This window comes from Rhipicephalus sanguineus, chromosome 1, assembly GCF_013339695.2.
Source record: "Rhipicephalus sanguineus isolate Rsan-2018 chromosome 1, BIME_Rsan_1.4, whole genome shotgun sequence".
NCBI classification, from domain to species: Eukaryota; Metazoa; Arthropoda; class Arachnida; order Ixodida; family Ixodidae; genus Rhipicephalus; species Rhipicephalus sanguineus.
In genome coordinates this window covers 150,122,839-150,137,818 of record NC_051176.1, presented here as the reverse complement: position 1 = coordinate 150,137,818, position 14,980 = coordinate 150,122,839, and the positions used below count along the sequence as shown (strand labels likewise).

General features: G+C 44.8%; 1 protein-coding gene across 1 annotated transcript in view; it reads right to left on the bottom strand.

Moving 5' to 3' along the window:
* The window catches only part of LOC119400186 (frequenin-1), a 335,183-nt gene that overhangs the window by 71,111 nt on the left and 249,092 nt on the right, over window positions 1-14,980 (bottom strand). The window contains exon 2 of the mRNA XM_037667189.2: window positions 4,133-4,157. Within this exon, the coding sequence (XP_037523117.1) occupies window positions 4,133-4,157 (25 nt within the window). The remainder of the gene's footprint in view (window positions 1-4,132; window positions 4,158-14,980) is intronic.

The following is a 14,980-nucleotide window of genomic DNA, read 5'->3' as shown; positions in this document are numbered from 1 at the left end:
GATACCGCGATAACGCCGATCACATTTGATGGCTACGAACTTAAGCGCATAATTGAGGGCTTCGGTTTAAGCGTGGCATTGAGAACATCCTAATGCGCCGTGAAGTGCTGTTTGTGTGTCTCGATTGCAAGGACGTTCAGTTTTTTTTTTGCGAGCTCACAGTTTCTATCTTTTCTGTCCGCGAGTTTACGTTATTTTAGCCTCACTTTATAGCGCGAATGTAACTGTTTGCTTTGTTTAGTAATGAAGCAGTTAGTGCAGTATATATCTCGAAAAAGTCGCAGGACCGGATATTCTTTGACGTTAAACGTTTGCAACATTTTATCCCTAGCCTTTCTTGTACAGCTCCAATCTTATATAAATGTAAGAACGGAGTTAATGTTAACAAACTTTATCCTCTTTAATTAAATGTGTTCTTCACCTAAAGTTCCTTTTGGTGTCTTTGCCTCGTTGCTTACGTTTGGACATTATGTTGGGCCAAACTGTGTAAAGCACTTAACTAAGTTATGTGTGTTGCAGTAGCGCCGTGTTGGAACACACACATACACGTATATATATATATATATATATATATATATATATATATATATATATATATATATATATATATATATATATATATATATATATATATATATATATATATAAATTGCGCTGCTTTAGTGCGGAGAGGAATCCGCCATTACCGCAGTAAGTATATACCGTTGTGCTTTTTTTTCATCAAGCCGATCATATACTGGCCTACTAAGCAGGGCAGACGGTCATGGACTCTAGCGCAGCGTACTTCGTCATGGCGCACCTTTGTCAAATGCTTGCCACTTTCCTCCTTCTTTTCTTTCGTGATGAGCTGCCAATAGTGCACAACGAAAAACAGGGAGCACGCGCTGCGCCGGAATGTCGTTTTTTTTTATTGCGATAGCAATTATGGACACTTTCGGCTATTTTTTTAACACGAAAGTGTTTTATGCCGGGGTCCACCAAGACTTTCATGACGTATTTCCGTCACGGAAATACGTCAGCAAGATAAACGCCATGAAATGGCAAACAAAAAACCTATGAGAAAACGTTCCGTTGACAGGAGTCGAACCCATGACCTCTTGGTCCGCGACGATGGCTGGCGGGCTTTTAGCCCACTGAGCTACCGCCAAACGCATAACGGCGCCTACATGAACGCGCCTTTTATCTTTCACACTTTCCTCTCCCAGTGCTGGATGGATAGATGCTGTAAGCGTCCCCTTTATAACGGTGTGGTGACATGTGTGCCACCAGGCTCAAAAAAAAAAAAAAGAAAAGCCGCGCCGCTGCTGCGACCGTCCCATTCGGCTGGTTTCCAATAGAAGTGTAATTTCGTTTAACACACAGCGAGGCGGTGTCTTAGCCCACGCCTCGCTCATACCATCCATTCATATTAAAAAATAGCTCTCTTACGCTCGCCTGCCTGTCGCACCGCGTTCCCCGCTCGCCCTGTGAGAATTAACGGCCAGTCTAGAGGGTAGACACGACGCGCGTAGCGTTTCTATTCGTGTTTCACGACGCTTTGAAGGAGTGCATATCAATAAAAGTGCTTGTTGATTCCTTGTTTGCGCGGGATTCACCATATACGGTGTCCACATATAAGAACTTCAACTACCGCAGGGGTTAAATCATGATCGTGGGCGTTATTCGTCACTACGGAAATGTTCCACTAGGCGTCAACGTGAGTGCGTCCACATCAGGCGGTGCTACATCTGTCAAACAACAATAGACATTATACAACTTCTGATATACCAATGCACTATAAGAAATCAACTACTTCTGTGACGACACATTTCACTTTCGTGTTATACCGATCCCTATGACAGAGGGATCAAGCATATTTTTTGCAGTCACAGTCGTTATCGCGGCCAATATAAGTATATATATATATATATATATATATATATATATATATATATATTTATATATATTTATATAAGCTACAAAGAACAATAATTCAGGAGAAATATTTTTCGAAGCGCGCGACCGGGGATTCGAACCTGCGACCCCTCACTCCACAGCATGCGGCGTTAGACGACTCGGCCACGGAGCATACATCCTTCAACATACTAACGGCGAGCTGTTTATATACACCATTTACCGCTGACAGCACGCAGGACTCGGAGGCACTCCAGCGTGTTCTCTGCCTCACCAGCGAGATGGCGCGAAGGGGCGCGCTTTAGAGGTCGTCGCCCCGCTCGGTTTTCACCGAAGTTGCGATGCGCGCGCGCCTGCTACCTGCACCACCTGTCCTTTGCCCTACAGGGCGTGGTCGTCCGTGCGCGCGCGCTTATCTCCTGAGGGGGGCGGTTTGTACGTCTTGTGCTTTCACCGCAATGTTTGCGTTGAAGTTACAGAGCGCACGAAGGTCACCTCACTCGCTGCAGCGGCCGCGTTTGCGAAAGGAGTAAGCTGCTAGCTAGAAGCGCCAAAGTAGGGGAAGTTGGTTGCGCAAAGTCGACACTTGCAGCGTGCTGCTCAAACATAAAGAAGTAACACATGTGACAGTTGTTAGTTCGCCCTCGTCCTGTGTATATCTGTACTTTCGTTTCGTGCGTCCTTCTTTGTGCTTGAGCAGCGCGCTGCTAATGTCAAGCTGTGACAGTTGTTAGTTCGCGCTCGTCCTGTGTGTGTTATTTACGTAACATTTGTGCTCGACTAGCGCTCCGCAAATTTCAAGTTGCTTGCTGTTCTTCGCGTGACATTCCAATTTGTTGCTATCGCATTCATTGCTTCGCCCTTGCGGCGAAACTGACATTTCTATTCTTTTTTTCGAAGCGTCACTCTGCCATGACTCACGCGCTGGAACTCATGCTGAATGAAGTAGTACCTTCAAAATGAACAAACTCGCCAAATTCAAATGGATGTTCAGGGGCCGAATTCACAAATTTTTACGTTCGTAACTGAGCTATGCCACATTGCCAACTGTGGTCACTAATAACACGTTCAGCGTCTAGATGGCTTACAATTCGCTCGTCCGAACAATTCTAACGCAAGTGCTTTTTGTGATTCTCACACATTTTGTCCCGGCGCTTTGCCATGTTGCGCTGGTGTAGCATCCTACATAATAATAAATTACTATCTTGTCTCTATAGTCTTTGTTTGGTTTCATTGTGCCTCATCCACCTGTAACATCCTATCTATTAAAAAAAAGTAGACGGTCCTTCATTTGTACTTCTTCATTTCGCACGTGAATGCCCGCTACACAGATATCACTGTCATTGTGTTGAAGTGGTGCGAAAACATATGCGTGTGCGGGTCTCCAGACATCCCTGAACCCGTCCTTGGCAGCTTTATTTTGTTTGTTTGTTTGTTTGTTTGTTTGTTTGTTTGTTTGTTTCGCCTGAATAGGCCTGAAACAGTTTGTTTCAAGATAAATAATATCGCATTTATAAATCAGTTCTTCCAACTAAGGACCACGTAAGATTATCCAAGCAAAAACAACAGCAACAACAATGACGACGATGACGACGGCGCCATGTCGCATGTTCTTTGTATGTTTGGTTTGTTTTGTTTCGAGTAGTCGCCGTGTTTATAAAAGTGAATGCAATTGGCTTCGTCGTTTTTTAGGTTGCATAAGTTCATAGCTCCTACTCGTTCGCTATAGCGTTGTTTGCGGAGCACAAACAAATTGGAAAGCTAAATATTTGCGCCGGCGTAGAAAAGGCCACGGAATTTCTCAGCGACTCGTTGCGAAAGTAATTCTGCAACATTATGTTATGCACACTCCATTTACGGCGCGACAGCCTCGCGTGCACTCATTGATCGATCGTGGAAAGCGCAGCGTGCGTGCACAACGATCGAGTGTGCGGAAAATTTTCGAGCCATGTCTGAGAGCGTCCAGTTGCTTATCGAGCTTACATGACCGAGCAGTGTGCACAGCCGCGGTAAAGCCCCTACTAAACAAACAGCGCTTGGCGATTCACTCGAGAAAAATAACAGCCGCCGGGAAGGAATTGGTAATTTGAGCGTGTATTGATGCTAAGCTTGTTCGCCTGCATTTGAGAGTTGACCTAAGCCTTGCATCACAGCTTCACTCTTGCGTAAAAGTGAAGTTTATCCCTGCAAAAGTATAAGTGGAAAAGGTGGAAGGAGACGAAAAGAAGTCATCACTTACCATTGGCGAATTTCTTTTTCCGTGACTGCAGAAAAAGAAAAGAAAAAGAAAAAAGGCATGAGCGAATTGCAGCCGTAAAAATTGCAGAGTAAGGGGCAATCCACCAGCAAATCGTGAAATACGCGGTTTAAGATGGACGTAAATTTGATTTTGACGATTTGAGTTCCTAAGACAGTTTCGTGACCTCATAACACCGTATGCAGAGCGCGTAAAAAACGCCCCTTTTGTATAGGTTGTCGGTATTACTAATTGTGGAGTTTAAACCATATGATTGTGAGACACGCCGCTTTGGGGCTTCTTGATTAATTTTGACCACTTGGTTATCAACGTGCACCAGGCACGGGTGTTATTGCATGTCGTCCCCATCGCAAAGAAGCCACCGTGGCCGAAAATTGAACCCACGTCCTCGAGCTCAGCAACACCGCCCTTTAGCCGCTAAGCTACCATGGCGAGTCCGTTTTCGGTCTTTCTAACTTTTTTTTTTTGTACAAGAAAATACCACTGATCTTGTAGCAAGTACGCTAAAAAAAGGTCGTTTAATAAAAAGAGAAGTGGATTCAGAGTGAGAATGCAATGGCAGTTACATGAAACTGTGGAGATAATAGAAAGACAAAAACTGTATGTCATTGTCTTTCTCATAAGTGTGCAATTAGGTGTTCTCTTATTGTGCGTTCTTTGAGAAAACCAGAAAGAAGCCATAGAAGCAACGCTGGATCACCTACTGGAGACCTGCCCGGGTCTTCACAAGGTCCGCGCCCGCCTCCCCCGCGGCCGTGACTACCACCCCGGTCGACCACCTGACTTAACGCGCTGCGCGCACGGTCATCTGCATCGACCACTCCGGGATTTTATCCAGGAAGCTGAACTGTTCCTTTTTATTTAACTTATGCCGTGAGGCGTACTGGCGCCAATATAGGAAAGGACCCCTTCATCAATTTTCCGGCAGCATGGGTCGGAAGAGGCATGTTAGGCCATAAGCTAGTCATTGGCTAGTTGGCAAAGAGCATATATGGAGAAAAAAGAAGTTGAAAAGAACAGGCGCCATGCCAGTTCAGTTGTTGATGTGCCTTGTGTTGGTTTCGGTCCTTTTACTTGTCCCTAGCATATTTGGACAGTTGCCCCTCGTAACTTTATAATGTTTTAGCCATGCTGACGAAAGTTTCCTATCGCTTTCGCATACATACACACCCTCTAATATTGCGAAGTGCGTTATATTTCTTTTTTTAATCTCTTAAATGCGAAGCATTTCTTAGCGAACCAAAGGCATTTTGATCGTTTCTACCTACCTACTTACCTACCTACCTACCTACCTATCTACCTACCTACCTACCTACCTACCTGCCTGCCTGCCTGCCTGCCTGCCTGCCTGCCTGCCTGCCTGCCTGTCTGTCTGTCTGTCTGTCTGTCTGTCTGTCTGTCTGTCTGTCTGTCTGTCTGTCTGTCTGTCTGTCTGTCTCTATCTATCTATCTATCTATCTATCTATCTATCTATCTATCTATCTATCTATCTATCTATCTATCTATCTATCTATCTATCTATCTATCTATCTATCTATCTATCTATCTATCTATCTATCTATCTATCTATCTATCTATCTATCTATCTATCTATCTATCTATCTATCTATCTATCTATCTATCTATCTATCTATCTATCTATCTATCTATCTATCTATCTATCTATCTATCTATCTATCTATCTACTAGCCGCCTACATCTTGACGTTATCGTGGTCGTCTCCTTAGCTTGGTACATACCGAAATTGACATAAGACGACCTGAATGTATGACAAACACAATTCGCAGGCCATGACATGAATAACGTGACTTCCCTGTCGCGTACATCAAGAACTCCTTTCCAGCAGTCACGTACGACACATACACGCATCCGCATCCTTTGGTCCAGGGTGTGCGGGTATGCGCCACAGGTGATTCACAGTCTATACCAACCCAGACTTTCGAAATCTCAACCTGACCGTGTGAATGAGCCTGTGTCACAGGAACTACCTCAATTACATTTTTTTCAAAGGGGCGCGCGCCGAATGGGACGGCCGGAAGAACACCGCCGCGCGCCGATGATCCAGGCGGCCATGACTAGAGACTCCACTTGCAGCATTTTTGTTTAGCAGTTAATAGCAAATAGATCAATTAATTATTCCGAACCTTGCATCTTCGTAAAAGTCCCACAAAAATGAAACGCAAGATTATTTATATTTCTTACCGGTGAACGAACGTGCATGGTCAAGCTTAGTACTTGACCGTGCAAGCTTGGTACTTCACCAGAGTCTAAGGATACTTGAAGATTAATTGGAGGGAACCGCAATATTCATATAGACTTGCATATAAAAATAATACCGTCTACATCTGCAGGCAGTCCTCTGTTTAGGTTCAAGACTGAGTTTAAACATGTAAACTGATAAGGAAACCAATTAGTTGAGCTGTCACATCATGGTGAAAATCTGCAAAATACTTGCTATCGACGGGAAATTAGAGTAAACGTGTCCAAAATATTACAGTCATCAGTAATGGAATAGCCAGCTCTTGAAAGCGGTTTTGAATGTAGTAGTAGTAAGACGGAAATCAGAGACTTTTGGTGATTTGAATTAAGTAGCAATGAGAGCTTCACAGAAAACTAAAAGACTCCAGCAATTATAGTCTACGGAGGAATATCTTCCTTGCCACACTGAAACGAATTGGTAACTTCAGGTTTTTTTTTTTTAATTTCCATAGCCTGCTGATGCTACGTGACGAGTGAAAAATTTTACCTCTATTCCAGTGCCATCTATGAAAGCTTATAACTTGCATCAACCTAATGTTCTGAGGATTACTACGAATCATAAGCTTCCTCACATGAACAGCGTAATTTTGCACTCGTCACGCAGCCTTAGAATTCACTAAACGCGCACTGTCCAACAAGATCATCGGCATTAGACAATATTACTGAGTGACAGAAAATTCCCCAAGTTTATCAATAGGTGCGTCGGTATTAGGCATATTGTCAGATTCATCAAAATTTTGAACGTTTCCGATCGACTGTCAACAACAGGGTCGCTGTGGCTGCTAGCAGTAAAAGCAAACGAAGATTGCTTTCGACAGGCGTTCTCAACTGGAAAAATGCTTTCATAAAGCTTATGTCTGCGATAGCGCTTTCCAAATACTAACTAACTAACTAACTAACTAACTAACTAACTAACTAACTAACTAACTAACTAACTAACTAACTAACTAACTAACTAACTAACTAACTAACTAACTAACTAACTAACTAACTAACTAACTAACTAACTAACTAACTAACTAACTAACTAACTAACTAAGACATATATGAATCGGTTTGTTTAACTTTTAGGCTGTCTTCTCTTTAATAACAGTTAGTAGGAGGCAGAGCACGCTTTACAGGCAGACAGTGTGCACCGGCAGCCGGTAAAATAAAAAAAAAATGATTTTCCCGGCTGCCAGAACTCAATGTCGTCAAGAAATCAAAATTAACAAAGGAATCAGCGTAAACGGAACCCCCTCAATTTTGATAGGTGTTGTTTGCGCTAGTAATAGTTATATGTTATTTACATAAAAACATTGCTCGCAAAGCTTGCATACGTCTCAGGACGTTAATACTTCATGTCACCGCTATCGTATCCGTCTTTTAGACGTGAAGCATCTTATAGCGGAGTTCAATCCGGTGGTGGTGGTGGTGTGCGGCGTGACCACCCTTACTGCGCATGCGCAAACCCTCTCCACCTTCCCTCTCTCCCCTCTCCCCTCCCTCTCTCCACTTCTCCTTTCCCCTTCCCTTTCCCCCTCCCTCTTCCCCTCCCCCTCTCCATTTATCCTCTCACCTTTCCCCTCACCACTCCCCCCCTCTGAAACGCGGGCTCGACATGCCGAAACACTGCTTCACATCGCCTCATGGTCCCCTTTAGCGGGAGATGGTGTGATTTTCTTTCTTTCTTTCTTTCTTTCTTTCTTTCTTTCTTTCTTTCTTTCTTTCTTTCTTTCTTTCTTTCTCTTCACTCTATCGTAGGGTAACAAACCATAAGTTCTCTACCGACTAAGCTCCCTGACTTTTTCTTAATTTGTCTCGCTCTCTATCTCTTTCTTAATATTCGAGTGTAAGACGTAATCGAGACGATTGTAAAACATTAGTCTCACAGCTACGCTGTCCCGCACTCTAAACTCCGTAATACTCAGTTGTTTTCAACAAATAACTTCAAGTATGTTCGCAGACCTTATCAATACAGTGGCTAGAAATTCACTTATAGAGACAGGTGTTACTCCGCCGAGACCTTTAAAGGGGTACTGACACAAAATTTCGCGGCCGAGATAGCCTGCTGGATCGATTCCCGTGTACGTGCGTGTATCATCTGCAAAATATCGACAGCGAATAAAGCTTGGAAGGTATTTTATATGAATTTTGAAGTTCGCGAGCGCGATCCAGCATTATAGGCCGCACCTGGTGCATTGACACCTCGGAGGTGACCCGAGGTGACCCCCCTACTTCCCCTACGTAACCGTCGCAGCCGGTACAAGTTATGATGACGCCGTAGCCGCCATTTCTGTTTTAACGCACTTCCCGACGAATCGCTTCTCGCCAGCGGGTCAAACCTGAAGTGATTCGCCACGTCGAAAATTCCTTCCATCCCCGCCGCAAGAAAATCGTCGCCATCAGACGACGATGAGCCTGACGACGACAGACTGCGCGGAAATGCGTCACTGTTCTGTGTGCTCACGTGACCGAGCGTTTCACTCGCTAGGTGGTGATAGTTGCACCCGGCGGCTTGTCGTTTTTGGAGCTCTGTCAAACCGAAACTGAGGCTGTGTCGGTAATGAGGAGCTTGTAATTAATTATCTGTCGCGCGCTGCAGTAAAGGATGCGCCGTGTTATGACTAACAGGCCCCCAGCAACACATTGCAGCAAAAAAACGTGTGGCGAAAATTTTTGTGTCAGGACTCCTTTAAAGAGACACTAAAGAGAAAAACGATTTTTCGCGAATAAGTAAACCATAATTTCACAATACCGAAAACACCACTCTTATTGCGAGAATGCGTGTGGTAAGCGAGAAAACGCGCAAGAAGAAAATGTGGGTACCGACGCCACCTTCAAGTTCCCGCACCAAACGCCATTACGTCATATATTTTGAAGGCGTCTATTAGGTCATGCGCAGTTTCTAATCGGCAAAAATGAAGTACATTGTCGTCTGAAGGGGCCATAGACTTAACATACCAAGTTTCAAGAAATTTCATCGAGCCAATGTCGCCAAAATACGAAAAAATACACTTCGAAATCTATGATGTCACGCGCGGAGACTTCGGCGCGAAATTTAAAAATGAAGCTTTGGCCTTGATTGATGACGTTAGAGTTCTCATAGTACAATTTATCAATCTAAGCCGATTCATTGTTTCACTTTAGTGTCCCTTTAAACAGCTCCGGCGTTTCGTAACGGCTCCCACAATCAAGTGCATAGTTCCCTAAGTGTATGTAACGATAACGACGTGAAAATAACAATAGAGATTACATTATGACGATGACTCTTCGTTGATCGGCATCGAATACAACGAAGCGCTGCATTTGTGATACGAATGGTTATAATTAGCGACGCGCTGAAAGCCACGCTACGAAAGGCTGATGCATCGTGCACAAAGCTACGTTGCACAAGCGCTTGCTCGCCGTTGACTGTTGAATAATTATTATGTGTAGTTTCCGCGGTACCTCGGAGGCTCAGCTCGAGGACGCCAGTACGATCCCAGCCATTGCGGCCACCTCTCAACAGAGGTGAAATTTAAAAAAAAAAGTGAAAGAGAAAGAAAGAAAAAAGAAATGATCGTCTGTAGGAGTGCAAAGAGCTTCAACACCTTGCAGAAAGGTGCTTCAGGAACACTAATTTGCGAGTGCACAACGCTCGCGCTGACAGCAGATAGTGGAATGCAGCCCTCGCTCTGGTACCGAACAGGCTAAGTGACGGGCAGCAACATGACCTGATTACGTAGGGGATTTCAACAACAACAACAAAAAATGGTCGCCATCCCACCCTGCGAACGTGAATGTGCAGCGAAGCTGTATCAAACACCACGCATGCTGATGGGGAGAGGGGGGGGGGGGTATGTTTGCATTACTTTATACTTTAAAGTAATGGTAGTGATAATCGCTTTGTGGTCACTGTGGTAGACCGTCATTGGTTACACGACCATTTTCAGCAAGACGAATTTGTTCCTTTCGTTGAGCATTGTATTCACGCTGTTCTGGTGTCTTTAATTGCCGGTGCCTACCCATGGCAGTCTTAAAGTGAACTAAATGAGTTGCTAGACGGGTCTCTTTTATATATGAAAACGGGAAACACACGCGGGGAAAGGGAAGAGCCGTTTAATGTCATTCGAAGCCCTCGTGTGAAGTGCATAGCAGCTGCAACCTAATCTTTACCGGGAACGCGTGGGAGGATGTTCCTATTGTTCACCGGCGCCTTATTATCCATCATGCGGTTTTGGTGCCTGTTTTGTGGTTATCTTTATTGAAACGAATACTGAGCTCTATGCTGCTTGCCTGATTGCATACAAAGATATGCCGTTTGCCTTAATTCGTTAAAAGGCCCTTAAACCACCCTGAGGTCGAAATTTAGTTGTGGCGTTGCAGTTGTGCACGAGTCTACAGCGAACACTAGCGGAGTTACACGCGTTTGCTCGTTTCGCTCTTTACCTCGCTACGCTGCGTTCGTCGGCTCGTCTGTCCACCTCTCCGAATGCCCTTCCTCAGCGTCCAAGGTGAAAACGCAAGGAGCGCGCCCATCTGCTAGAGCACGCGAGCGTCTGTGATGAGTTGTGAGATTTGCCCTATTTCTGTGGAACATACGCGCTATAGGAGTTTTGCGCTGACGCCACGAAATTTTCAGACCAACGAGAGGTATAGACCTTCGCTGTAAAAAAAAAAGCTGTAACCCGTGGTAGTTCTTTACGCATGAAATGTCGGCGGAGCGGACCGTAAGATGATGCTGACGTAAAACAGTCTATTGTAATGGATGGCATGTTGTGGTTGTAGTAGTGGTGATGATGCTGCAGCAGGCGGGGTTAGTCTGGCCTGCATGGCCGGCATTTGTTCCACCTGAGCATCTTCTGAATTGGAAGTGTCTGTCACCACGTGTTGGACAGCCCAGTGTCTCGCAGAAAGGCTAGCAAAATTCGCTGCACGCTCATCCTTGTTGCCGCGAGCCCTTCAGCAAAAATGATGTCTTCAACTGTCCGGTGCCTATGACAACCTTTTTGCAAGGTGCGGACCATCGCTGCTCTTTCCACATCAAACTGCGGGCAAAGCCAAATAAAATGTTCAATATCCCCGATGTCACCGCAGAAGGCACAAAACGGGGAAGCGTATCGCCCAGTCTTGAATGACCAAGCCGGGGTGTATGCGGAGCCGGTTCTTATGCGGCACAACAGCGTCGCTTGTTCACGAGAAAGTCCATGGATTACACATGCTTGGTGTAGAAACTTGTAGATCGCCTTGAAATGATTGCGTATCGCATCTTTGTTGTTCTGGAAAGTCTTAGGAGTTCTTACTTTTGGAACAGATGTCCGCGCTTCGCATGCAAGGGCATCTGCCTTTTCATTGCCTTCAATGCCAACGTGGGATGGGATCCACTGAAACTTTATATTAAAGCTCTTGCCAATTAGGTGTTTAATGAGCGCCAGAGATTGCCTGGTGAACTTTTCTTGAGGTCTATTGAGGTATCTAGTGAGAATTACGTATCTAGTAATATGGTGCAAATTGGGCGATTTGGAATATACTCATGATATGCTCATAATTCGTGCTTTTCTATTAAATTTTCAGTCGTTAGTGCCTGTGTCTTCTACATTCTTCGATTCCTGTGTTTTGTTTACACTGGTGATCACGAGCTATCTAGTGTTTTAATTATTACTCGATATTTCGAGGGGAAGAAGATGGCACACATACAGCTTACGTAAGAGGAGGCTGACGAAGCAATGCAGGCCGCAATTGCGAAAATTAAAAAAGAATACTCACAACACGTAGTTAGAAAGCCAGAAGGAAAAAAAAGAAAACAACAAATCTTACGAAAACTATGAAGAGGCGGAAGATTTACCTCTGAACATTTACCTTTGACTCAATGTAGCTTCGCTCCAATCTAGCGAGAAATTTCCCGAAATACCGCCTAACGAAAAATGTGCCAATGTATGTATGCGTTCCGGTATCGATCTTTGCTATAGGTCCTGTTATCAGCGCTGCAGCACAGTCGAGAGCCCATTTCGAGGATTCATCCTCGACTCCCCATCTTTCCCGTACCGCGGTCGCGGAAACCACGGAAACCCCCCTTTCCGCCCTGCTTTCTTGTCCCTTATTCATCGCTAATGTCCTATTTCTGAGAGCACACACCGCGGTAGTTCACTGGCTATGGCGTTTTAACACGACGGCGTGGATTCGATTCCCGGTTGCGGAGAAGCAGAATTCCGAAGGGATTCAAAAACGCCGGTGCGCTTTGATTTAGGCGCACATTAAATAACCATAAATGGCCGAAAATAGTCTGTGTCGGTTCGTTCTCCGCGTTCACTGGGCCTGCGGCAAGATGTTCGCGGCTACTGCTCCGAAGACTATGACGGCTATACGGATCGATATGACGTTTCTGTAACTGCACGCGTCAGAGGCATCTGCATGCAGGCTGATCTGCGGAAACGCAAAACTGGCTACGTTGCCGCAATAATTTGTGACATCGAAATTGAGTCCCAGCAGCACGTGTTGTAAAAGAAATACTGTCGTATTAATTCATTTGCCTGCGCGGCACCCTGCCACTTTATTTTATGTCGCTTGTATAGGCACTTTGTTGTGCAACTTGTATTGTTCACCAGCTTACTACCCACGTGGTTGTCGTTATGGGCCTTCTTTTTTCCATCAGTGCGCAGATCTGACGTTTAGCAAAGGTGCAATCGTTCTTTGAATTATTCATTTGTTTTCTTAGTTTCTTCTTCTTCTTCTTCTTCTTATTATTATTATTAACACAAAAGTGTTTTATGCCGGGGTCCACCAAGACTTCAGTGACGTATTTCCTTCACGGAAATGACATAGAAAAAATGCACACGATCAGATGGCAAAGAGAAAAAGTTCCATCAACGGGCATCGAACCAACGACCGCTCGGGCCGCAACAACAGATGCCGGGCACGCTATCCACTGCGCCACGGTCACAGACTCTAGAGGCTTTACAAACGCGCCTTTTATATCTACTACTCTCCCGGTCAGCGGGGTGGTGTTGCCCTCTGGGAGCGGTAAAGTAATTCGTCTTTACTGTGGCCTCCGCGATTAACACCTGCATTTCGTTACACGTCCGTCCCATTCGGCGCGTTTTCAATAGAAGTTCAATTTTGCCAATGCCTTAACACACCGCGAGGTGGCGATCTTAGCCCAAGCATCGTAAAAGCGTCGGCCTCGCTCATAGCATCACGCTAATCCAAATCAAAAATAGCTCTGCAACGCGCGCCTTCCTCACCTGGCTGTTACACCTCGTTCCCCGCTCACGCGCTCGCCCCGAGAAACTCGCGGCCGGGGGGCGGCACGACGCGCTTTGCGTTTCCCTCTAGTCCAGCCGTCGTGTTCAATCACATTTTAACATGCCGCGGGATGGCGAAAATGTTCTGCGTCCAATATGCGACGCTCTTCTGGCTATCACACCTCGATCTCTGATTACGCTTTCACCGTTAACTACTACAGCTACCACAAGGTTTTGTGTAATCATTTAACATGGACGTTAGTCCTCGGGATGGAGATGTACCACCAATCATCAAAGTGGGTGCATCCACGTTAAACGGTGCTATAGCTACCAGACATCAATATACATTGTGCAAACTCTCTTATATCAATGTACAGTAAACATTCAGTTACTTCTGTAAGGGCACTCTTTACTTTCATGTTATTCCGATTCCTACGACGGAGTTATCAACCATCTTTTTTTAAAATTATTATTATTATTATTATTATTATTATTATTATTATTATTATTATTATTATTATTATTATTATTATTATTATTATTATTATTATTGAAATCATGTATGGTTACTGCCGCATGTTCATTCATATTCTCATTGAAAGTTTTTGCGGACCAGCGAAAACTGCGATCATAAGGCATGAATAAACGCGAACACGGAATTGCGAAACTCGCTAACCGCCGTTCATAAAAAAACGCCAGGCCTGCGCTGAAACCGCAGCACAGTCACAGCGAAAGCTGGAAGAGCGGCGTTTCTAGAGCCCGTTGTAAGCTCTCTTGGGGCTACTAATACAAGTACACTAGAAAGGTACCCACTACGCCATAAATCACAATTTTTGTGAAGTCGGGAAGCACCTACTAAGCCATTATTCGTCATTCTGCGGAGAAGTGGGGCACCAGCTACACGTGTTTAAGGCATTATGTGCACTTTGTTGACGCGACGACTGATGACGATGAAGAATTATGGCTCAGCCCTTTGTAATGGGTTGGAAGTTTTAAACGGCCCACCAGTTGTGTAATTTGCATTGGGTGACGCCCGGTCGCTATTTCCCTCTCCCGTCATGCTGTATAACATATGTTGACGTGAGAGAGAGACGGGGAGGGGGGGGGGGCGAAGAACTTTACTGAGACCCCGATGAAATGGATCATGCGCTTATGGGCTTCCTTGGCAACCAATACAAGTGCACTTGCGAGGAACCCACTACGCTATAAATCATTGTAATTTTACTGAGACCACGAGGAAATGGATCATGCGCTTATGGGCTTCCTTGGCAACCAATACAAGCGCACTTGCGAGGAACCCACTACGCTCTAAATCATTGTAATTTTACTGAGACCCCGAGTAAATGGATCATGCGCTTTTCCTTGGCAA